The following is a 25932-nucleotide window of genomic DNA, read 5'->3' on the forward strand; positions in this document are numbered from 1 at the left end:
CTGATTGAAAGAAGTGAGACAAATTTCTCGAGATCTCGAAGAACTTTATGGATTAAGTGTTTTCTGATTTATGGATGTTCTTGTCAGTTATTGCCCTTGTTAAATATTAATATTAGATTTATATCTTGTACACCTAAATACACTTACTTAATTCCTATTATTGATCATGCACCACTAAAAGCAAAATATACCAAAAAAAGTTCTGTTAATTTATTATTTATTGTCGCTAATGTGCTATTTGTTAAACCTATTATTATTATTATTATTATTATATTTTAGTTATTGTAACTGCGATATGTGTTGATGTTATATGGATTGTTTAACTGTAATTTCTCATTATTTGTTGTTGAAGATTATTGTCGAATACTACAATGTAATTAAAATACACCACTTCAAAGACAATTCCTAGGTTTTCTGTACTTCATTCTTACTATGATCTGACAACATTTTAGAATAGTAAAAAAATATATAGATATATCATGATCAAATTGTGGAGGAAATTTAAGGTGAATAAAATATCGGTCTGATTGTGAAAATCTGATAATGAAAAGATTACCTTTAATAGTTAAAATTAGTGTTGTATTTATATGAAGCATCTCTGACAATCTCCTAAAATAAAAAATGTTAATGAAGAAATATCCTGCAATCTAATTGTAATACTCCACCAGATATATTTTCAAGATTTATTACACTCTATAATATTGTCAGTGGAATCAATGTCACATTTATCATTCAAGCCAAAAATAGGAACATCCCTTCAATTACAGGAACCTTAGTTGTATTATAGTTAATCAATTAAGTCCAAAAAGTAGCTTTAAGTGTCACCAGAACACACAGAATAGGTTAGAAGATCTCTTTTGAAACTCTTTAAGGAGATTTTCCATCCTTTTTAGAAGACCTCAATTGTCCTTTAAAGTAAGGATAATGAGTCATATGTATATAGTTATGATAAAGATAATATTGTAGAAAGAAAAAGATTTATTTATTTTATAAATAATATTAAGTGCTCAAATTGTAAATAGAAAAAATCGACTCACAGAAAGAAATATTTAACATTATATTAAATGGATATTGTTGTCTAATTATTGGCTTTGTCAGCTAATAAATCATCCATTTTCACTTCCAGGTAATTTATTAACATCCTTACGTGCAGATATTACTAATTGATATTACATTCTAGGGTACATGAATTGACTTGTAGGAGAACCAGTTGTCATATTTTTATTCTTACAAGTGATATGGATGTATACAAATGGCTGTCAGAATCTATTATCTTGACAACTACATCCTTTTAATTTGAATTTCATGTACATTTCTCTCTTTCATGGAAGATCCAATTATTATGAACCCCCTTAATAAAGATAAACTGAGCTAAAAGTAACAAAGTACATAGTTGTGGTTCACTTATGATGTAAATTTTAGAAAAAGAAAGTCTTTACTACAAAAGATCATTAAATTGAAGTCTTAAAGATGTCAGCTATTTTATCTGATTACAATGCTGTAAAGTGTTTTTAGCATCTTTATGATCCCCAAATTATGTTGTGCCGTCATGGGTATTAATGAGAACAAATCAATTTATGAAGGGAATTTCCAGAGAGACTTGTAATAAATGTTAAATATTGAGTTCTGTGTTACCAGGTCAAGATCATGTTGTGAGATGTATATAAAAAGAATGATAACAACCTTTAAGGTTATGTCTCAAAATGTATATAATATAAGCAAATGCATGTTATAGTTGTTTATAGCTTATCATCCGCATGTCAAAACTGTTTACAAACTATCAAAGTCTTCAGAAAATGTGGCAATATAGGAAGTCTTTAACCCTAGTCTTTGATTTCTCCTCCTTCTAACTCCTCCTTATAATTGATTTGTTTCTCTTTCATTCAAGGGACAGATTCACCATTTTGGGGGGTTGATTTTAGGCTTGAATAAATAGTCTTCAGAAGTATTAGAATTGTATGAAAACCACATGATTCGTTCAAAAATATCTCAAACTATCATGTTAGATGTCTTTTCAAGAAAATATGGATAATTCTGTACACACATGGATTTGAAGGCTCAAATTTTGACGGTGAGCTGTGAACACTATTTCTGATTGGCTTAGCTAAGCTAAAAAAAATCCTGTTTCTGAAACTAAGGTATGATTGGTCCAAAAAGTGGCGCTATTACATTTTCTTAGATATTTACATTTATGAAGTGTCATTTCTCTTGTTTATAAATCATATTCTTTAAAGTTAAATTAAAACAAAGCATTAGATAAAGTTGTAACATACAAATCATTTTGGTGTACCACAGTGACTGGTCACTAATTTTATTTGGTCAAGTTTTAATTTGCAACAATTTAAATTTGTTAAAGCAAGATATCATGGAACATGTCTTGTCATAGAAACTCTATCTAAATATAGCTTTAACAAATCAAAAGGTAGAAAGGTTGAATTTTGTCGTAATCCAGAATTATTATTACTACAATGACCAGAATGTGTTCCTACTGATAAGGTTGCTACTTTCAGAATATAGGGTTCTCACAAGTAGATTCTAGCATATTTTTGACAGTCTTTGTAGACAGCCATTTCAATTAGATAGTTCATGAGGTACATATCAGAAATGACTTCTTTTTTTAGAAAGAAATAGTATATCCCTGCTTTTGTAGGCTTACCTAAGATGTAAATATCTTCTTATCTCAGCCACCCCATCTCTTATTATTGTATTAAATATGTTTTTATTCTAAGACCTTGTGATCTTATTATGTTTAATGGGTATACAGTCAAGTAACCTAATTTCGTGCTAACCTATTTTTCGTGCATTTCCGGAAATGATTTATAATTTACATGTGACCTCCGCATTTGCTTGTTTTGATAAACATGGGTTACCTCTACAATGTCAGCTAGTAGAATGAATCCGGTAGTTTCAAGCAAGGTAAAATGGCGGATTTCAGTTATTACCAAACGTCACAATTTTTTATCGGCCAAATTTCCTTATAATCCCAAGCTGTAATTGGAATTCCAAGTGTCGTCTGCTAGAATGTAGTCTAACGAATGAAGTCACGTGATCAACAAGCGGATTCCGTGTCAACAGAAAATTTCTATGGAACACAAAGCGGGCCAAATTCTCATGTTGTTTCAATAACTTTTAGCAATAAATCGCGCTACGAGCCTACGTATCTTATTTTGTCAGTCACTATTTTTTTCAAATCATTGTTCTTTGAAGGAATTGTCACTAGTTATAATGAATTGATATTTAGGATAAATACTAAGAGAAGTTAATCATACCACTGGGTATCCATACAACGTGTTTTTCTCGACTTATTTATAGATCAAACATTGTACACGAAAATCGGTGATGCATTTTGCCGCCGCTGTCGAGTTGGTTACTCATGAAATATGGGTCGAAGTGAGAGATTCATTAAGAAAATCGAATCAAACCAATTTTAATTATTTTGTAGAATATCTGAGGAAACATCTAAGACATAAAAAAAAAATCCGTTTTTTTTTTAACTTTAAAAGCACGTAAATAGGTTACACCACGGTATATTTTCATATCTAGAGGACCTGCAGAAGGAAGAACCTGTTGGTGGACGAACAAAGGCAGATTTCTACTCTGTACGAAATGAGACGGAGCTACCTACAATGAGCTGCTTTGATTGAGATAATACTCATCCGCCAGAATTTGGCAGTTCACAAAACGACTATTTTTAGAATTAGTCTTCCGCCTTTGTTAAGGCAAATCTTAAAGATAATGCAATTTCAGACATCAAATTCCAAATCTAGACCAAAAATTACTCACGAAAAGGCATGCAAATACCCCAAAAGGCAGAGAGAAAGAAGACTTCTAAAAACAGTAAGACCGTATACTGTTCTCAGTTCTATGATCAAACCATGTAGTTACTCCGCCTTTAAGTAGTTTAAGTTCAGTCAACTACGGCGTAATCTACGCCATTATTCATTTTTCGTTGTCATTCACGTTGTGTGTAAATACTTCGGATCCCATTAGGCCATCACGTAACAGATTTTCTACTAATGCCGCAATATGGAAATTATGATTAGGCCCCACAGTCGACCTTTCTGTAATATTAAAAAAAAGGTTGGACCTTTTCATTTGATTCACCTTATCCACAGACTGCGACAGGAAATCAGAGCCTGTGAAAAGAAATGAAATGAATGGAGTTATACGTCCGACTTTTCCATGTAAAAAGAAACGATCTACCTGTAAGACCCATTGGCCTACCTTTCAGGTATAATTTTTGTAGAAGTCACAAATCTAATATACCGGTTACCATGTTGTTTTTAAATGAAATGCACACAACACGAATCAAATGTCTTCAAGATGCCCTAGTAGATATAGCCTAAATTTTTCACACAAAATTTCAACATTTTAAATGTAGCGTATGTGGTGGTTAATTCACGCTTGCGGTAATTGAAAGACTTCACACATTTTTATATCGTCATTTGGCAGCTTTCACTATGGACCGTTTTATATCACATGAATAATTTCAATGCTTTGGGGATTTTTTACTACCGAAACTATTTATATACTATCGCATACTGTTTTAGCTATTTCTAAAAATGTTTGCCTACTTGCATAAATCAAGATAACTTTTGATGGATGTCTGTAGCACCAGTAATTTTCGATGGTGATTCGTACAAAACTTAGGCCTAGCCACCGAAAAAGTTTCTAGTAAATTAGCAGCATTTGCAATTAGAGATCCTCATAATACGTTAGTTTAGTTTTATTGGAATGTAAGACCCAAGTACGTCTGACTAAAAATTGTGCAAATCGATGCAAATATAGGCCAACTAGGCCTATAAAGCCCAGTCTATATAGTACATATCCGGTGACGTAATTAAACATGTACAGACCTATTATATACACAAAGGCAATACACATACACAAAGGCAAGTCGATCTTTATGGTTTTCCACGAAACAGCTATTTCTACTTTTCTTTTTAACAGTCCGCCATATTGTGAAACACGAAGAGTTTACACTGATAATAATGTGACATTGTTTTACATGTTTATGGTTACTATCTATGAACATATTTCAAACTATACTTTATATAGGCCTATACATGATATTGATAGCAATAGGGGCTATACTATTACCTTTTGGAGAAAACTAGGTCATCAATGGACGAATATGATTATGAATTCCTTTCATTTCACCGACTGGATTTGGATGTTCATTGTGCTGAGACTACAATAAATATGAAAAATCAGTATAATTATTAAAAATTGATCTAGATATTCGACATGGCGACGTATCGTGAAAGATTAAGTCGGAGTAGTTCAGAACAATCATCTTTTGATGAGGATAATATCAGTATCATATCTGACGATTCTGCATTTTGCGAAAAAACTGATGGTAAAGATACTCTAGAGTTGAATGCTATACAGAAAGAAATTGCGGAGTTAGTGGGATATATTAAAGACAACCAACACGAGCCTACCAAGGTTTTTAAACAACTGGGCATCATCCGCAACTTATTCTTTGACAAACCAAACTATAGAAAAGAAATCGGAGAAGCATTGTACATCCAGGGTTATACGTATTATGCTTATAATATTGTTCGAGCTCTCAAAAAACACGATTTTGTCCGTACCGGTGTGCGTGCCTTAACAAACCCAAATCTGCGAACAACATCCAGGCGGGTAATGGATATTGCTTGGAACTATTCGAATTACAGTGACTTGTTTTCTGAGGGACTGGCTGAATATGATGTTATCAAAGAGCTGGGTGATTATTTAGCCCGGAACACCCCTGAAGAAATTATGAAAAATGAAGACAAAGAGCACTTGACAATGGTATCCATCAGTATCATGAGAAACGTAGCAGCCAATCCCAAAACCATCAAACACTTCCATGCTATTGATGCTTACTCTAAGATCAAACGATATTCTAAAATTGGAAAGAGGATCATAAAATTAATCACCTACACTACCATGGCCATGGTGGCTACAAAAGAACAAGCAGAAGAAATGACGTGTCAATCGGATATCTTTGAATACATTGTACGTTTAATGACTTACGCTGCTGGCAGAGATGACTTAGATCGTATTGATGAAAGATACACGGCTTCAGATTTAGCTCTGTACCTCACCAAGATGTCAATTGATGGTAACATAAAGGAAATGATGAAAACAAATATTCTGGACACATTTTACAAAATGTTAAAATCTTCAAATAAGTTGGAAAGATCTCGAGCATCTTTATGTCTCTTCCATTTAAGTCTCAGTTTAGATGGAAGAGAAGCTATTAAAAGCCACACAGTTTTGACAGACTTTTTGAAACATCTGGAAATATATGAAGAATATCAACCGGTGAAGGACAATATAGAAGGCGTTCTGAGTGAACTGAATCCTAACGGTGATCCCCCCAAGACAGCATTATCAAAAAATCGTCATATATTCATTAACTACAACCAAAGGGATAAGGGAATGGTCAAAAAAATAGTTGAGAGAATCAAAGCAGCTGGTTTCAATATCTGGATCGACTACGAAAAAGCTGATGAAGATTTTATCGGTGCAATAGCTTCCGCTGTTGAAAATTCGTCGGTTATCGTCGTGTGTGTATCAGAACCACTTCGTCAAGACCCAAGGTGCAGAAAAGTTGCTAATCAGGCATATAAACGGAACAAAGATTTCATCCCTCTTTGCATGCAGTACAATTATAAACCCGATGGTTGGCTGGAGCATATAACTGATCGAAAATATATCGATTTCAGTGGCCAGGAAGCAAACTTTGAAACCAGCATTAGTGAGTTTATGGATGTGCTGAGACGCCAGGACTTTTTGATGGAAGCGGCATTGAACACCAACAGTAATGGCGATGAAGGGGTGTGTCGTAAAGATCCTGAAGCGGATCTGTTTGCTGAAGAACATGTAGAAAGTGAACAAACCCCTGTTCAAAGTCAAGTAACTCCAGAGACGTCTGGTTTAATTCCTCATAATTTAGAGAAGATGGATTCGGTGAAGGTGAAAAAATGGATTCTAAACAAGAGTTTCAGCACTATTGTTGATAAAATGAATGATGTAGACGGTAAGCGTCTGTGGGAATTGCATTGTATGAAGATTCAGAAACGTGAGTTGTACAATAGTGTCCTGAGAAATCAACACGGGTTCACCGAACGCGAACTTTTGGATTTCAGTTCCCGACTTAGTGATTTAGTCGCTGAAGGTGTTCGTGTATAGTAAGGATTTGTGAAAGCTGTACTATAGAAACGTCGTCTGTGACTTAACTATATTTGGACGAAAATTTCATTTTATTTTAAAATGTTGCTAATGCAGTTAAAGTAGCCATCCCAGATAGATCTGATGTTAGTAAACAATGAATAAACTATCAAGAAAATTAACAATTCTATTTTAAACTATTTTTATATCTAACAATTAAAGCAAATACCACCAGAGAAAATTAAAGCAAAAAATCCTCGTTATTCAGTCACACCCCCCTCCCCGCCCCATTTACACGCTTTAGAACATACCCTGAGTGATACCCATGGGTCTCATATTGCAAATAACCAATATCTCTGAGAGACTTGTGTATCAGATCGGATTTCCATCGTGCAATCGAGATTATTTTTGTTAAAACACACAAGTTATAATACCGGTACGTTACATTTTTATTGCCGTTTTAGTTTAAACGTAGTCGGGTATGTTTTATGGAAAAGCTGCTTCCTCACACAGCGGTACTAGAACCGAGTGTGGCAACGCTTGCAGCCAGTGCATATAATTTAAGGAAAGCCAATTTCTGCTCGTATAGTTTTTGAAGAACAAAATTGGAGTCCTGCTTTTCTGTATCACCTACAGCATGCTTCCAATCTGTGTAGCCTTCAGTGATGAATTTTTATGCACCCGCAAATGTATTGTGAAACACTCGACATGGAAATCAAAAAGGGGCGTCCCTTGACACTGAATACTCCAGCCATGGAAATAGATCATACCAGCTGTTACTAAAATGGCGACCAGACTTCGCTGGAAATTTTATTCTCGGTTGCTTTGGAACATCTTCTTTTCCAATGTCTCCTGGTACTCCTGTCTTTTCAGAGCATCTTGGTACTGCATCCGTTGTGTTGCCCGCTATGGTTTTGATACCAGTGTCAGTCGTAGTAGTGTCGGAACCATCAAGCAATTTGTCTTTTTTGATCAAATATTTATCCATATTTCCTGCGTTTGGTTGTTTGATTCATATGAATACAATTTAGGATAATATATGTCTATTAGTTAGTATTTATAGTCAACCAATCAAATCTTTTGAATTTTGAGACGGGACAGATTACAATCCAGTATCAGACCAATAATTTTGTTACCAATGACGCTTTACTGCAGACTTTTTTATGATTTTCAACGAACTCAATTGTATCAAATTGTTTATTCTAATGTAATTAAATTTAAAAAGCTATGATGTCTGGTTTCATCCTCAGCTAAGTATAAACAGAAAGATATTTAAAAACAGTTCTTAAGTAGGCCTACAGATAGGAATACTTAGTATTTTGTTGGACCATTTCGCATAACGCAGCCCTGAAAGCCATAACCTTATTTTTCGTTACGTATAATCAGAATATAGCAGCTGACTGGTGCACTTACTCCACCATAAAATGCCTGACCAGAATGATCACTGTTTGCTATTCACTCAGACTCAGTTACCTCCCGCTCCTATTGACTCAGGAAAAAGAAAAGGTGTATTTTAAAAAAGTGACCGGTACATTTTTCTAGGAGGGGGGGCAAGATTTGATTTAGCCCCCCCTTGGCTACGGGCCTGCTCTAAACCGGCACCTTAATTAGTTCACGTATTAATCACTAACCGGCATTTGAACATTCAGTCATTCCCGAGCTCAAATTTGCGTTAAATTAGCAGATTCTCTCGAAAGTTTAAATCATAATCACGGAACGCCCTAGCAAACGTCAACTTGTAATGCAAAGGGAATTAAGATTGAAGTAAAAAATTGTTAGTTATTATAATGACATCGCACTGTCTAGAGTTAACATTATAAAGGGCGATAACTACAGATAATGGATTGAGTCATAAAGGGATATAACTCTGTAAGTTATATTGCCACTCCCACAGGCATCGTATCAAGACAGGACTCACAACACTCCATTCATCCTAGGAGCATAGATTTGTTAATATAAATGTATCATGTTCTATCAATAAATTAATCTATTTCTGAGTTAGATTTCAGGGAATACTTATTTCAGGACTGGTGCCATTGCTATATACAGTATATTATATAACATGCAGTGTATTTTTGTGTTTGTGTCTTTTCAACTAAAATCATACTAATGACTAACTAATTTTCACATAATCAATAGACTTATCTATTGCTCTGTGACCTAGGCCAGTGCTTTCATTGAGACTGGTCTCAATACACCCTAACACCACTAATTCATTTTCCATCTCTTCCCATGTTAAAACACGAAATTCAACCTTCTACAACTTTTTCCAGAAATCTCGTTGAAAGCTTTCCAATATGTCGAATGAAAGCCTGGTAAAAAATTCAATATATGATGACCATGAAAATTTTGAGCTACTAAAATTGAAAGTAGACTACTATCGGTTATACTGTAAACTGTTCCTCCTCCCTCTCTTCTAAACCTTCCGAAAACACATATTTATTTTGTGATTTTGAGAACTTTCAACGATTATTATTGCGATTTTGTGATCATAATGACGAATTCTGAAGAATCGTATTACCAAGATTGAAATTTTTAAATATTTTTGGCATGAAGTAGGCGTTAAGTAATTAATTTCTCTACGAGCTCAATGTAGTGTGGATACTAAATGACATTTTACTCTTATGTAAACAAAAATAATATATACAATATTTTCACTTTGATATAGCACTTAATGCATGCATAAAATTTAGATTCATTTAATACTTCCTTTCTTCCACACATAAAAAATCTTCCCAATAATTTTTGAGGTCTTCGAACGAATTTTAGAAACAAAGTCTTCTCATGAAAATGAACAACATGACAATATGAATTATGAATAATTAAATGTTTTCTTCTTCTCCTTCTCGGTTTTCCTGTTGGTATCTTTTACACTGGTGTTCACTGGCTTAGATGCTGTTGAAACATCATTCTTGGGAGTAAATTCGGCAGCTTTGACCACTGTAATCTGATTACTGCTTTTCTTAGTTACTGACCAGCCCTGTCCATAAAGCCCTGTCCATAAGAGTCTTATTTAATAAATGGGATGTACATAATATATACATAATGTTATGACGAAAAGCAGGCTTGAACTATTTACATTCAAATTTGTTGTTGTTTTTGATTGATCATGTTTGGGATTTTTACCTTTAGGTCCACCTGACTTTTGTCTGTACTTTTCCAAGATTCCTTCTTTTCATCAGTAGCTCTTTCATGGCTTGTAACCGTCTTTTGCATGCATCCCTCTAACCAACTTTCTACATATAACATATTTTTCTTTTGGTGAGATCCCACGAGAATAGTGTACATGTATGTACATTTCTAATGCTGGTTCTTTACCTTGACTTGTTTTAGCTGGAAGAGTTTAGCAGATTCTTTGACTTGAATGTTTTGGTTTCTTCGATCTTCATAGTTCTTAAACCATCTTGTCAATTATAGAAATTAAGGTTAAGTCTCTATCAGATGTTGTAGGTTCATCACTCGTTTCGAACCAGCCTAATTTCAACAAAGTCTCCTTATATACTGATCCTAAAATACATTATTGAACAAATTAATGAAACTAGCCTCCAGCCAAGCAGCCATCGGTTACAATTGCAAAACAGAAAATTGTCCACTTATGTTCTGTATCAGCTTATCCGAAACACGATCATTTAGCCCTTGGTTGGAAACTAAATCCACTGAATAGCTTTGGTTCACCAATATAATAAAGGTTAGCTAACCAACAGAGGCAAACATTTCAGTCCACTATTGTCAGCTTATGAGCTAACCCGCATTTGCCAACCTTCTTTAATTCTTTCTTTGAAGCCAGCATGTTCAATAGTCTTTCTATGTCGCCGTTGACTTCTTGCGTGTCCAGTTGAAAATTTGCAATGAAATTCCAATTCATTCCAAAGCCTTCCACGCCTCTCTAAAGGAACAGCAAACCATCCACGTTTCAGCAAGTTTTTTTTCCAAAATTTGTAGCATCAACCAATAATGAAAGAACATAGCAAATTACTTACTATAAAATAAGATTATATATGAAATCTGTTTAAAATTGGTAACGATTATCTCAAAAAAGTACTTAACGAATTTTGGATGCGTTTCAACGTTCCAAGAGGTAAAATTTAATCAAAATGACTGTATCCTTGTTATTCACACAAAGTATTGAATAATGTAAGCATTGTCATGTAATGTTATTATGACGTCACATTTAATAATGGTTTTCAAAAGTCTTTACGCTGATTGGATAATTCATTACCCACCCTACGTTGTGACCCAAAAATACAAATTTTCGAAATTTGATTTGGTTAGACGAATGTAGATCTGTCGTTTTGCTTGAATGCAAATTTGATTTTGTTTCGAGCAAAGCAATAAATTTGCCCGCCTAAATCTATTTATTGATCAAAGCCAAGAATAATATCGGTATCTCATAGGCCTGAAGGATATACCGAATTAGGTAACAAGTTTCGTTCTGATACTTAACCATGCTTATTGGTAATGATCTCTCGTTAATTATCAACCGACTAGGATGAAGAAGGTTGACTTATTTAAGGCTACCAGCCTTTTAAACGTTTTCTCAGGCTACTTTTTCGACCTCGGCCAAAAATATTTGCTTTCTGGATTCATTTAAGTCTGGAGCAATTAAGAGAGATGACGTAATGAAAGCAACCTATTTAAAAGAATACTCATCGAAATAAATATTTACCCTTTTCTAGTTGAGGAATCTGTTTTTCTATGGGCATCGATATTTTTGCAATGTAATCAGTATTGCCATCTTTATTTTCTTCAAATCCGCTTACTGGGTTCAACGTTTTGCTCTCAAAATCAGCAAGCCATTTGTCTAAGTAGCTCGTTGAAGTAGGAGCCAGTTCACCATAGGTTAAAGATGGAATGCCCCCATCTCTTACCCACTCATTCTTCAATAAATACTCTCGAAGTTGTTCCATGTTGACCGATTCTAAAAAACAATACCCTAATTTCGTTTATTTCGATAAAATAATGTTTCTTTTGTTCGAAAAGAAACTCGTGTAATTTTTGAAGTTGTCTATTTCTTAGCCTTTCAAAATCAACACTCCGTAGACATAACATTCAACACAGAAGATACTTCCAATTGAAGTGAAAGAATCGAGTTTACATACCAGATTAACGGTGTTGTAACATTTCCGATTGGTTTAAGATGAAATACTTGTAAATGCTGGAGACAACTAACGCTACACGTCTAAATATTTCTCCGAAATACTTAGAAATGACGCATACGGTATTGTGACGTCATAATCGAAACTGTACTCCCTGATCGAACCAATCAAGATTCTCTGGATGGCACCTTTTATTGTTGAGACTGTCATGGTGCCCCATGTCAGTAGCCAAAACCATAATCGAATATTAGATTAATGTTTTTATACAAGAATGTTGTATTGGACCAGTTCGAAATGGATACAAGTCTCACAAGCTATTATGAATTATTGTCCTTGACTAATTTCCGGGATTTGATAACACAGTTTTGACAAGAACTACACAGTGTACTTGCTGTAGCGATTCTTGGTATTGCGGTAGAGCGGGCATGACATGGTATTGTTTCATTGCTAACTGCTATACCCTAACTATTATGACATCATTGCAATATCATATATCGCTAAGTATCAGAAAAGTTATTTGGAATAAATCATTATAGGTATTGTTCAGATTAACCCATAGTCAACATTCAAACCTTACTTAAAAATTGTCTTAGCATAGATAAAAATAAAATCAGCAAAATGTATTCAAAAATGTTTAATATATTAGACACAAATAATCAAAGCGGTGGCATTATTTACTTTTTTAAAATATAAAAATATAAAAGCCAAATCAGAACCAAAACTTTTTAAAATATACATTAACCAATGACGGGAGGATTAAAATAACATCCCTTGGGTAAGCTGAACCTAACTAATTTCTTGTAGGTTAATCGGGTTCGTATTCCACATGTACGAAGATTTACATCCGCACAGTGGGTAGACACCGAGTATGACCTAAAATGAAATTTATGAAATTAAAAATATTAGCCTGCAAAAATATATCATAAAATTGTGTGTGTGCTTAATGGAAGGGAATTGCGATATGACGAATTTTGGGGCTAACTATGGTCGTAATCAACCATTCAGTTGATTGACTGCCAATACACTCCCGCCTCTCTACTCCATTTAAGTCAGTCTTCCCCAGTTCCAGGAAATTTGCGCCTCTACTGTTACTAATGAAAGAAAGCTGGTGGAGTAGTGCAGACAAAACCAAACCAATAGCTTACTTACATGCAAATTATCTTTAAAGCGTCGTCGAAGCTGTCTGTGTCGCTGTCAATGGTTCTTTTAACTTCTGTTTTCATACATGTTTCCATGCTCCCATATTGCCGTTGGAGACAATGTTGATCTAAATCTAGTGTAACAAAACATAAAATATAAGAATTTCAAGTTGTAGTCGATACCATGGCAAATCTCTAATTTTGACCATACGTAAACATCTAAAGCCAATATGATATGGAATGACCTTTCTTTCTGATCCTGAATTAATGTATGGCTCTCTAAGGCACCCAATGGAGATTATTAATGAACAAACCTACCAGATATGTGGCTACAGAGAAAGGGCAATAATTTAGCCAATTCTGTTTTAATGGGTAGAAGATCTGTATCATTAACACACCGTCTACTAACTGAATCAGCACATAGCTGGGCTCTCTGGTAGGCATCTGTATTGCTGAAATGATAAATATCCATATAAGCCAAACAATCTCCACCACGGCACAAATCGAAAACAACAATAGAACTTCACAAACAAGAAGCACAATTAGGAGAAAATCAGAGCTCTCTTCAGAAGTGGAGTATTTAGGGGACACCGTGGCACCCACCTCCCCCCCCCCACCACCTCGGGACAGAAACAAATGAACAATTTATTTTACTTACACAGCCAAAATTCCTCTGACCCTCCACCGAAACTATTATCCTCTTGAATTCCAAAAGGGGAGGTGCTCTGATGGCCCCCACGCCACTGCTCGACAGAATTACTTCAGTATTATGACTTTCAATGCATGTTTTAACAATTTTCCGTGATACAAGAAAGGTGGCTATTGAAGTCAAGGTATAAGATCGCAATAACTTAACGTTGTGAAGATGTAGTCAATCAATTTTGGATGAAACTTATTTATATTATGTATATTAAAATCAGGTTTAAATGTATGCTAAAGTGTGATGAGCTCCGAAAACATGACAAAAATTGACAAATACGCACTCTAGAGACTCGATGAAGGCGGACTTACGAATTTTGCCAACTTTATATTAAAAAAGAATCTATTTACTTGCACTGTGGATATAAACCCACTGGACTATTCTCTACCAAGTCGACGTATGATGTATTAAAATCAACTTGCAACGGTACAATTACATCTATAAACTCATCATCAAAACATTGTTGTATAGCATCATGCATGGTGAATTTACTTTCACACACATTGAAACATTGGTATCCCGTCACAACCAATAATATTATTAGTACTGAAACAATTCATAAAAATATCAAGTTAGAAAAAAATACATATTAAACAGACACAAAAAAAAGTTGAGTCTTGAAAGGATACTTGAACTTACTCCAGCTCTTATCAGCTGGTACAGTAGTTCAAACCAGATATATATTTATAAGTTTGTTGCATGGACTTCGCCCGTAAAAAAAATACCAATAATTATATACTCCCCAAGTCTTACCTTTGACAATCATATTGATAGAACAGGGGTTATAAGTACCATGTAATTTTCTAGAACTATGTTACTGGGGAGGGAAATAAGACTGAAAGGATATTTATATATTATACTCAAATCTAATCTCATTATTGTGAAACATTTCATATTAAAGGGGTAGATTCAGATGAACTAATTTGAATGGATTTGAAAGTGTATTAGAGACATCTAAAGCTTATATCTGTACCGCTCTGATTTCAAAATCGGCGTTTGTGACTCTCTACTGCCAAAAAGCTTAACCACTTTTCTATATCGCAGGTATTTCAATGGTTATACTTTACGCTAATTTACGCAATAATCTGGGCCGTTTTCATTTTGTCACAGTACACAGTTAACTTGTGTTGAGAGTTTGTAAATACAATAATTTGATTGGTTTGTATGATATTGAATAAAGACAATCAGAGTCCTCCACAGAATGGCAAAATGGCTGCGCATGAAAGTACTAATCGAGGACTGTGATTGGCTGTATTCGCTAGAGGACAATCCAAGAAACCCTCTGTGAAACAGGAAAGGTGCTAAACCCCCTTTAAAACTTTGTTGTAAGCCTTATATCCAACATTCCTTCGTAGTATAGATCTAATGATCTGTTATCGTTTTTTGATGACTTCAAATTATTTGCTCTCGTAGGCTCAGTACATCGATATGTGCGTTAGGTCCTGAGCATCTTCAGTTCTATTTATCACATTAACCCTGCAACGGAATCACTCAAATGTGGATCCTAGAGAATTTAACAAATGCTGAGGCTGAATTCAAATTTTGGCTACTCTGTGGTGGTGCCACAGTCGCAAGCCTCTCATAGAACGTCTTAGAGGGTTCTTTCAAGAAAATTTTAGAAAAAAATGAATTGATTTTGTACATTGACACATATATTGGAGATTTGTAGAAATAAAGTTGGGGTACAATTGGGGGTGCCCCCGGTCTATCCTTTAAAAACCCTACTTTACATCGAACATTCCTTCGTAGTATAGATCTGATGATCTGTTATCATTGGTGAGTTCATATGATTTGTTCTCTCGTGGGCGGAAACCTTTAGTACAGTTGGGTAATTGTCAACGATATGGGCATATCGTTTTTATATCGTCTTAAATATAATTATTTAAACTCTGTTTCAAGTAGGCTCTATTGACTTGAAAAATTTGAAATTAAAGAAAGAAACAAATGTTTCACATGCGCTCTGCAACTTATATTCTATTTCATCAGAATGATTGAATATCGCCCTGGCATTGTATGACTTTGCAATTTGTTTCAATGTCATTATTGACATGTGCTCACGTCTGCAGTGTAGTAGGCCTTCTTAAATTGATTCGTTCGAAATCTATGAATTGTTAACAATTATTTCCACAAAACGATGCTTTTCTCACATTCCTCACGATCATTATAATTGAACAGCTACTGTTCGAACAAATATTCCTGTCATACCATGGTAGCTTTAATTACATATAGTTGACTATATTACATATACACATATCACTGTGGTCTTTTTAAAAAGAGTTATTTTCCGTATGTTTTTATTTCAAAATAGGTCGATAGATTGGCAACCGTCCAGGTAAAAAATGATATTGTGTTTGATATCTGTGATAATTTCGAAGGTTCGTACACCATTTTCAACATTTTCACGTATTAAAAAAAAATCGTTTCATTTGTCAGGGTAAAAAATTAACCGATTATACCGCCCTGCAATAATTATTGCTCTAATAGTCGCGATTAGTGAGACTTAATCTTTCGGATGCAGACTGAGGCTTTCTTTATCATGAACTAGTTTAGAATTTAGTTACAAATTCTCTTGTGGGAGATGCGTCATTTCCGGTTAACTCTTTCTTGAATCGCAGCCAATGCAGGAACCATGGGCATCGATCGGACGAATGAATGTCCCAAATTGAAGTCAAATGCGTCCCCAATACACATAAAAAGGCTACAAAACCTCTTTACAATTTTTAAGGGGAAGAAGTAGATTTCGAATAGGTTATATGTCACGTTTAATTGTTGTGGACATAGAGTGTAAGGACTCATTTATTTGGCATAATAATATACATGTGCTATTACAAATGGCAAGAAATTACGTCAATAAGGAGTGCGTGTCACGTGACTAGCTAGTGTACTGTATGGAAAGCAATCTCCTACTAAATACCATATGCGTGCTCTAGTCACAGTATTAGAGTAAATACATCACACTCCTCCTTGCTAAGCTTAAATGTTCTTCCATATTGTTTATCCTTTATGAAAACATAACTATGATTAAATGTCCACGAAATTAACGTGATTAAAAGTAATACTGTTCATAACTAAATCTGAAATTATCTACTTGATAATAACACGTAATTTATAGTATCCGTAACGCACACAAAGAATATTGATTATTCATATACAAATTGACATATTAAAACTTTTCTATCAGTCTTTGTGTTTTATTGGCAATTCGCGAAGATCTTCGAACTTGAGTACTTGAAGATTTGGTACTTGACTTTGAATCTTCTCATGGTGTAGTTATATGTTTATCTGGTTCTCTAGAATTAGGCGTTGACATCCTTGGATATACATCACTTCTATTGCTACTAGATCTATCAGCTGCACTGTTCATATCACCACAATTATTATCTACTACTGAAGAAGTCAGATCATTACTAGTTGATTCTGGAGTGAACGTTTGATCTGAATAAACCTTCCCATCTTACTCTTCTTGGTAAACTAGTCTGCTGATGATGTTTCAACTGACTATAATTATCAGGTTTGTGTACCCCCAGTTGTACTGTAGTAGAATCTGTTGGAGAATTAACCATTGGTTTATTAACTTCTGTATTCTCTCCCTCACTATTTTCAACTATCACATTATCTTCAAGAGAGTTGTCTCCCTTCCTCATTTGATCAATATGTCTCCTCCATACACGACCGTCACGTAGAACTACTACATAAGACTTAGGAGCAGTTCTTTCTGCTATTGTACCAGGCCACCATGTACCTTTGTGTCGAAAGTCTTTAATTAAAACAGAATCTCCTGGGTAAAATTCCCACAGAGAAATTAAATTGTCATGATTAGCTTTTTGATTACTTTGATGATCAAGAACTGTTGATTTCACATGAGGATGTAGCCAACTAGGACGTGTCCTAATTTCCCGACCAAGGAAAAGTTTTGCTGGCGTACAACCTGTAGTTGGATGTTTAGTTGACCTATATAATAACAAAAATGCATCTATGCGATGTTGGAGAGTTAATTCCATCTTAATACTTGCACTTAAAGCACGTTTAAATGATTGTACCATGCGTTCGGCAGCACCGTTACTGGCAGCATGGTAAGGTGCAACTAATACTTGCTTAATACCATTCCGTTTGAGAAAAAGTTTACATTCCTCGCTGACAAATTGAGGACCATTGTCACTAACCAACTGTGCTGGTATTCCATATTTACTAAACAAGTCTCTTAAAACAATAATTGTTGCCTGTGATGTCGTACTATTCATAAGAAGGCCACTTTGAATAACTGTCTACCACAATGAGATAATTCTTATTATCTTTTTCAGCTACGTCTATATGCACACGAGTCCATGGTGAACCTGGCCATAACCATGGCATTAATGGTGCAGAAGCTGGCAAACTTCTGGTTTGTTGACACGTAGAACACCCTTTTACGATATCAGAAATGTCCTTGTCTATATTCGGCCACCAAACATGACTACGTGTGATTTCCTTCATTCTAACAATGCCCGGATGTGTGGCATGTAATTCTGCTAAAATGTCACTAATAAATATAGCTGGTAAAACCACTCTTATTCCCCATAGAATACAATCCTGTTCAATTGTTAAATCAAATCATCGTTGGAAATAAGGCTTTAATCGTTCATCGTCTACAGCATCTGGCTATCCAGTTTTTGCATAATGTAAAACTCGTGATAATACTGGATCTGTCCTAGTAACTGCATAAATCTGTTTACTCGTAACTGAAAAACTATCCAATATTTTATCCTGAATATTGTATACCATATCAACATCTAATGATTGATTATTGACTGTTGCAGGTAGTGGTAAACGTGATAATGCGTCAGCATAAGCATTCTCTTTAGAAGAAATATATTTCAATTCATAATCAAGAGCTGATAACTCTATTGCCCATCGTTGTAAACGTTGTGCTGCTAGCGTAGGAACAGCAGTCTTCGATCCTAAAATACGTTCTTAAGGTTTATGATCGTTTAATATTGTAAAATGTCTACCATATACGTAATTCCTTAAACGTCTAATACCAAATATAATTGATAATGCTTCCTTATCCAATTGTGCATAATTACGTTCATGTTTATGCAAACTCCTAGAAGCATAAGCTATAGGCTTACGTACACCACCAATTTTATGAAGCATCACTGCACCAACACCATAAGGTGATGCGTCCGTAGCAAGTTCCAAAGGTAACTTAGTATTATAATGAACCAATAGTTTATCCGAACTAATAAGTCGTTTCACAGTGTCAAATGACGTTTGACAATCATTTGTCCATTTCCACTCCCGATTTCCTAATAGTTCATTCAGTGGATATAATTTCGTTGATAAATTCGGTAAGAATTGTCCATACCTAAAAATGATCTCAGTTCAGTAACATTCGTAGGAGTAGGTGCTTTGCGAATCGCTTCAACTTTAGTTTCCGTAGGTCGTAAACCATCAGCAGATAACATTCTACCCATATACACAACATTGTCCTGTAGAAATTTACACTTCTCAAATCTAACACGTAACTGATACTTTTCAAATCGTTTGAACAGTCTGTCTAAATTCTCAAAATGTTCTGCGTCATCTTTTCCAGTAACTAATACATCATCCATAATTGCACAGGTATTGTCTAAAACCGAAAGTACTTGATCTATAAAACGTTGCCTGCATATTGCAGGGCTGGATGACACCAAAAGGTAATCTTGTATAACGAAATAGTCCCTTGTGCGTATTAATCGTAACAACATTCTGTGATTCCTCATCTAGGATGAATTGTTGATAAGCACACCGTAAATCTATTTTCGAAAACTTTTGACCTCCTGATAACTTCTCGTACACTTCTTCTGGCGTTGGAATCGGATACTGTTCTGTATTAATATATTGATTCACTGACACCTTATAATCACCACATATTCTAACTGTTCCATCAGATTTGGCTATACAAAATAAAGGTGTACCCCATTCACTAAATTCAACCGGTACTATGATTCCTTCTTTTTGCAAGCGCAAAAGTTCTTTTTCAACCTGAGGTCGTAACGCAAACGCCACAGGTCGCGGTCGACAAAACACTGCCTCTGCCTCTGGTTTCATATAAAGATGAGCTTTCACCCCTTTAACTCCTACCAATTCTTCTGTGAAACCTTCAGCATATCGTGGCTTTAATTCTTGTAAAGGATTTCGGCTTACTGTGAACTGCCCTTGTGATTGTGAAAATATGTTGTTCCAGTCTATTTTAATTATGTTGATCCAGTCCTTACCAAGTAATGGAGATGCGTAATGATCTGCTCGCGTTACACAAATAGACAAATTCTTAAACAATTGTTCTCCATATCTCACATTGACCACAATTTCACCAAAGACTTCTATTTTAGTACCAGCATAAGTATGCAATTGTTTATTACTATGTTCCAGTTTATGATTCTTAAAATATTTCACGTTATCTTCGTAACTAATAAGTGTCACTGCGGCACCAGTGTCAAGTTCCATAGTTAGTAAAACACCCAATAAAGTCATATCAATTTTGATTGGTTTACAGTTTTTAAACATATTCACCCTATAAATCGTATGAGCAAATTCACCATTTTCTTTACTGTCATTTCCGTTAACATTATCATCAGATGTGTCGTTAAAATCTTCAGAACTATCTACTAAACTGTAGTCTATCCGGTCAATCTCCGATAGCCCTAGTCCTATTTTTGCGAGTTCATCTGCAATTTCGTTCCCTTATATGCCGACGTGAGACGGGATCCATGCCAACTCGATTGATTTGCCTTGACTATGTACAAGTGAGCACGCTTGCCTGATTTCATCCACTAGCTCCGCTTGGGAATAAGAGGAATCGTTGAGTATCGATGTCAGGCTACTTAGCGAGTCGCTTAGTACTACATAATTTGAATGATAGTGGCCCGCGGAATATTTCACCGCATAAAGGATTGCAAGCATCTCTGAGGTGTACACTGAGCAGTTATTGGGCAATCGCTTGCTAATTCTTGTGCTGCTCGAGGGGACGTAGATCCCCAAACCCGTTGTACCATCATCCGGGTTATGTGAACCATCAGTATAGATACGTATGCTTTCCGACCACCTTGCGCCCATATGAGTTAAGGCGATCATTCGAGCGATGCACGGATCTTCCCGTTTCTTATCCAATCTCGAGGCGAGAGGCGTCCAAGGAGCAACTTGGGAAAATACAAGAGGCTTTATGGGCAACCTATCTAGCCCATATTTCCAAACGGAATCCCGAACTGACTGTCCGAAGCTTATCGTTTTTTTGGCGTGGCTGAACCTCGCGGTCTCGAGGTAGGTAGGAGATGATTCTCCAAGGTGTTTCAATTTTGACCAGTATCTAAGGGCTAACTCTCTGCGGATTTGTAGAGGAACCTCACCAACATCTTAGAGTAATGACTCCGATTTTATGCCGATGCCTGCTCCGGTGGCTAGTCGGGGGGCTTTGTGCTGTATGACATCTAACTTATGAAGGAGCATTGGTCTGGCGGTCAGGAATGCCTGTGAACCGTAGTCCAAGATGGGCCGGATCAGCGCACGATAGATCATCATGAGCGTCACAACATTGGTACATTGCCGTATATTTACCGTTTTGGCTTTGGATATTCTGAATCCCCAGTTATTTGCCCACTTTGCAAAGCGATCCAAACATGTATATAACGTACCATTCCCCCAAAAAGTGCTGTCGTCAGCAAACATCGCGATCTGAAATTTGTTTGACAGGTATTTGGGGTTGTGGATATCATTGACCATTACGCTAAACAAGGTGAGCTAATAACCGAGCCTTGGGGCGTGCCATTTTCCAAACTGAATTCTTCGCTGAGACTCTTTTCTATGGTTACACGTATCTTCCTGTCCGCAAGAAAACTTGCTATCCAGTTGTGCATACGACCACCTATTCCTAGTTGGCGCAGCTTGTGCATCAATCCATCTGTCCAGACAAGATCGAAAGCTTTCGTTAGGTCTACGAACACTGCACAGAGGACCCCAGAACTGTTCAATGTCTTAGACATTGCGTGTTGTAGCCTAACTATGTGATCCGCCGTAGATCTGAGCTTTCTGAACCCACTTTGATTCTTATCTAGAAGATTATTAATTTCTAAGTAATACCGAAGACGATGAGTTACCATCGTTTCGAGGATTTTGCATAAGGTGGATGTCAGGCTGACGGGTCTGTAAGACTCCGTTTTATTGGGATCTTTCCCTGCCTTTAGGATAGGTATAATGGATGCCGTCTTCCATTTTGTCGGTACGTGGCCATTGGTCCAAGATTCGTTAAAGAAATCCAGTAGGATTTTCGAAGCTTCGGGAGGCAATTTCTTCAACATCGAGTACTTGACTTCATCCTCCCCAGCTGCACTGTCTTTTTTAGACGAGAGAGCTTTCTGAAGTTCATCAGACGTGAAAGGGAGATTCAGTGGATCGTTTTCATCTATGTGCGTCAACACATTGGAATGGCCCACTGCGAAGTTAGTTTTTCGATTCATGAATTCGGGAGGGTGGTGTTTATCACCACTCGCGTCAGCAAAGCTCTCAGCCATAAGGTTTGCCTTCTGTCTATCGCTCTCTCCTACTCTATCCCCATAGGTTACTACGGAGATTTCGCGGGTAGATTTAGTGCCGTTCATCGATTTTATTTTGGCCCAGACATCCCTGAACTGGGTATGCTGGTTTAGCGTTTGACAGAAGCCATGCCAGTGACTGGTGTGAGCCTCACTGATTACTTTCCTGGCGTTCTCTGTGGCTTCCAAGTATGCCCGTTTTGTTTCGGTGTTGAGGTTGCATTGAACACGACGTAGTGTTTTCCTTCTAAGCTTTACTGCATTTTGGCAGGCGTCCGACCACCAGGGCTTAGGACAAGCCCTGTTTTTACCAGAGGTTCTAGGCATAGCGTCCTTGGCTGCCTCCATGAGGACCATGGTGACATTGTTGGCGTAGACATCAACATCGGCGTCCTGTATATCCTTTACGTCCCACTGCCAGCAGTTTTCAGTAAATTTTATCCAATCTGCCTTTGCGATTCGCCATTTTGGTTTTCCAACGGTTCCTTCCCTCTTTATTTGACCCCTGTAAGTGATATTTATTGATAGATGATCATTTCCCAGCGTTTCAGACGAACTGACCTGCCACTCACAGTTTGAAGCTATATTAGATGTTGCGATAGTAAGGTCTAGATGAGACATCTCCCCAGAAGAGTTATGAATCAAAGTAGGCCTCCCATCGTTAAGTATGTACATGTCGTTATCCTCAATGAATTGGAGTAATCCCTCTCCTCGCTCGTCTTGTTTGTACGATCTCCATGCGTTGTGTTTAGAGTTGAAATCACCACAGAACAGGACGTTCCGGTGTGAAATCTGTTCGCATAGGTTTCGAAACGAGCTTGGTTCAATGACATTCTTACCAGGCGGCAGATAAACATTGACTATTGCAATTTTGCTTCCATCGGCAAGCGAGAGGGACACTCCGTTGACTTCGAACTCCGTACTGTGCAGGACTAGTGTTTGATATGATAGTTCAGTCCTGACATAGATTGCGAGTCCTCCACCGAAACATTTGCTATGAGCACCAGGCCTATCCAGTCGAGATAAACGATATCCGGGCAATATTGTATCTTTAACTCCAGGATAGAGCTTGGTTTCTTGGAAGCAGAGAACGTCGTACCTTGCGGTACTTAGAAATTTAATCAGTTCAGTGAGCCTGGCCCGAAGGCAATTCAGGTTATGCTGCAGGATTTTGAGACTGCGATCCATTGCGACAGTACTAAAGATACGAGTCTAATCCTGTTCCGTTCGAGGCGTTTTTTATTCGTCCTGCCAGTCGTGCCCAGGGGTTAAGCAAGTATTGGAGTTGGAGTGCTCAGATCGAACATCCTCCTCCAACGCCTCCTCCTCTCCTTCTCTCACTTCCGGGTTGGACTCATAAGCCGTTGTGTTTGAATTTTCGGCTTTAGATGCGCACCAGTCCTACTTGAATTTGGAGTTGATGGCATCGAAAGGATGCGACCTGTTGACCGTTCTGACGTACTTGACAGCTGATCTGCAGTTAGTTGTGTCGTGGGTCAAGGTCTCCTCGTGCTCCCTTTTTTCCTTTTTCGGGAAACGTCCGTTTGGCTACTAACTGGGAGGGAGAGCTCTTTAAAGTTCTCAGCAGAGTTTTTGACGGCCTGAATGATCTTCGAGCCAACCCTGTGCCTATCATACCCTTCGTCGGAGTTGGCAGCTGTTGCAGCAATTTCTGCAACGTCCAGCATCAAGTTTAGAAAACTCTCCGCATCCCGGAACACTGGTGTGAAGCCGGACCCCTTAGACACTATTGGGGGGACGGTTGTTTCCAATACTGGATTTGACTTTTTTGGCTTCTCAACCTTAGAAGAATGATCTTTCTTCTGTGGTTTCGTTGCCTCAAAGCCTTCCCGTATGGTCACAAGAGCTGTTGCCTCTTTGAAAGATATAGCCATCTTAGCTTTTACCTTTAGTGTATGTTTGACCTTCCTCAACTTAGGACAAGTTGGGTCACCTGCCATGTGCCTTCCATTACAGTTGGCACACTTTGAATCCGGTGCCTTGCATGCCTCCACATTTGCCGCATTTTGGTGTCCCTCGGCAGTGTTTGCCAAGATGACCAAAATTTTGGCATTTGTAGCAGCGGCGGACCCCGTGCACGTAGGGGTAGGTATACCGGATCAGGTAGACGATTCCGATCTGTCTTTGAATCTGCCCTTTCGGGAACGATAGTACTACCGTGCCGTCTTCGGCTCCTTCCTTAACTTTGAATCGACGTACACTAGATACGTTATACCCCATTTCATGAAGGTCTTCTAACAATTCCTCCTCAGAGTAAGCAGATGGTATCCGATACACAACGCATCGGTCTGAGCTGACGGATTGCGGTACCCCCATCCTCGACTTTCTACCGAGTAGGCTGTCCTTAGTAGGTGCGATGTCCGCGCTTTCCCTCGCCTGGAAAGCTAAGCGAACCGATCCATTGCCTAAGATCTTGACCATTGGGAATCTGGCAATTCCCCAAGATCTAATTTCCCGACCGATTGCTGTCGCCTTACATCCTTTGAATGTAAGACCCTCCTCGAGTCTGACAAGAACTACATGATCATAGGGCTTGTCTGGTGTGGCTTTGGGGGGAGGTTTTTGGAGTTGGAGTACTCTTAAACACTTCCGCCATAGTACGAGCACCAGCTTTGGGGCTTTCCATTTTACCGACTAGAGTAAGTAGAAACGGTAATTAAGTATTATAACTGACTAGAGAGTAGAATTCAGTATAATCTTACTTTGATCCGGGCGGATCTAACGACCAGTTAAATAAGTATTATGACTGACTAGAGAGTAGAATTCAGTATAATCTTACTTTGATCCGGGCGGATCTAACGACCAATTGAATAAGTGTTATGACTGACTAGAGAGTAGAATTCAGTATAATCTTACTGCGATCTGGCGGATCTAACGACCAAGATAGTATGATTTCAAAGAAATCAGAGTTGTGAATAATTCACAAAAGAACAATTCACTAAAACACTAGGAATAATCCAACACAAAGCGGCTATCCAAATAATTAGTAGAAGTAATCATTTAAATCCAAAGAAATCAACATCCACAAAAATATGCAAGATGAATTAATAAATTCAGCTCACAAATCACAATAACTAAACACTATTAAGTCCAGCAAAAAGTAGCTATCCTAATATCGATTAGTAATTCAACACTTGTAAGTGACAATAATGACACTAATTAGTGGAGCAGATAATTAGTCTTCGAGTGCTCAACCAATTATGAAGTTTTTATAATAGCAATCGTCTCTAGAGTGATTGGATAATACACATCTGTCACATCGTGAT

The 25932-nt window shown here is 36.9% G+C and overlaps 4 protein-coding genes across 4 annotated transcripts; 1 reads left to right on the plus strand and 3 right to left on the minus strand.

Annotated features, from left to right (window-relative positions):
- Window positions 1–6396: 6396 nt before the first annotated feature.
- LOTGIDRAFT_78635 (hypothetical protein) lies at window positions 6397–6783 on the plus strand (the record flags this gene model as incomplete). Its single annotated transcript, XM_009057029.1, has 1 exon — window positions 6397–6783. A coding segment is annotated over one exon (387 nt), but the record flags the coding sequence as incomplete, so codon positions are not given.
- A 3193-nt stretch (window positions 6784–9976) lies between these two features.
- On the minus strand, window positions 9977–12071 carry LOTGIDRAFT_153301 (hypothetical protein; the record flags this gene model as incomplete). The annotated part of the gene is made up of 2 exons (XM_009057202.1): window positions 9977–10158; window positions 11831–12071. The coding sequence occupies 2 exons, from the start codon at window positions 12069–12071 to the stop codon at window positions 9977–9979; spliced, it is 423 nt and encodes a 140-aa protein (XP_009055450.1).
- Window positions 12072–12879: 808 nt separating this feature from the next.
- LOTGIDRAFT_228595 (hypothetical protein) lies at window positions 12880–14865 on the minus strand (the record flags this gene model as incomplete). Its single annotated transcript, XM_009057203.1, has 5 exons — window positions 12880–13133; window positions 13410–13533; window positions 13718–13851; window positions 14450–14645; window positions 14853–14865. The coding sequence occupies 5 exons, from the start codon at window positions 14863–14865 to the stop codon at window positions 12998–13000; spliced, it is 603 nt and encodes a 200-aa protein (XP_009055451.1). The 3' UTR covers window positions 12880–12997.
- A 2493-nt stretch (window positions 14866–17358) lies between these two features.
- On the minus strand, window positions 17359–24540 carry LOTGIDRAFT_153303 (hypothetical protein; the record flags this gene model as incomplete). Its single annotated transcript, XM_009057204.1, has 4 exons — window positions 17359–17486; window positions 17545–17856; window positions 22957–23150; window positions 24284–24540. 4 exons carry the CDS (start codon window positions 24538–24540, stop codon window positions 17359–17361), a joined length of 891 nt encoding a protein of 296 aa, XP_009055452.1.
- Window positions 24541–25932: the final 1392 nt, after the last annotated feature.

This window comes from Lottia gigantea (genome assembly GCF_000327385.1).
Source record: "Lottia gigantea unplaced genomic scaffold LOTGIsca_3, whole genome shotgun sequence".
Classification (NCBI taxonomy): Eukaryota; Metazoa; Mollusca; class Gastropoda; family Lottiidae; genus Lottia; species Lottia gigantea.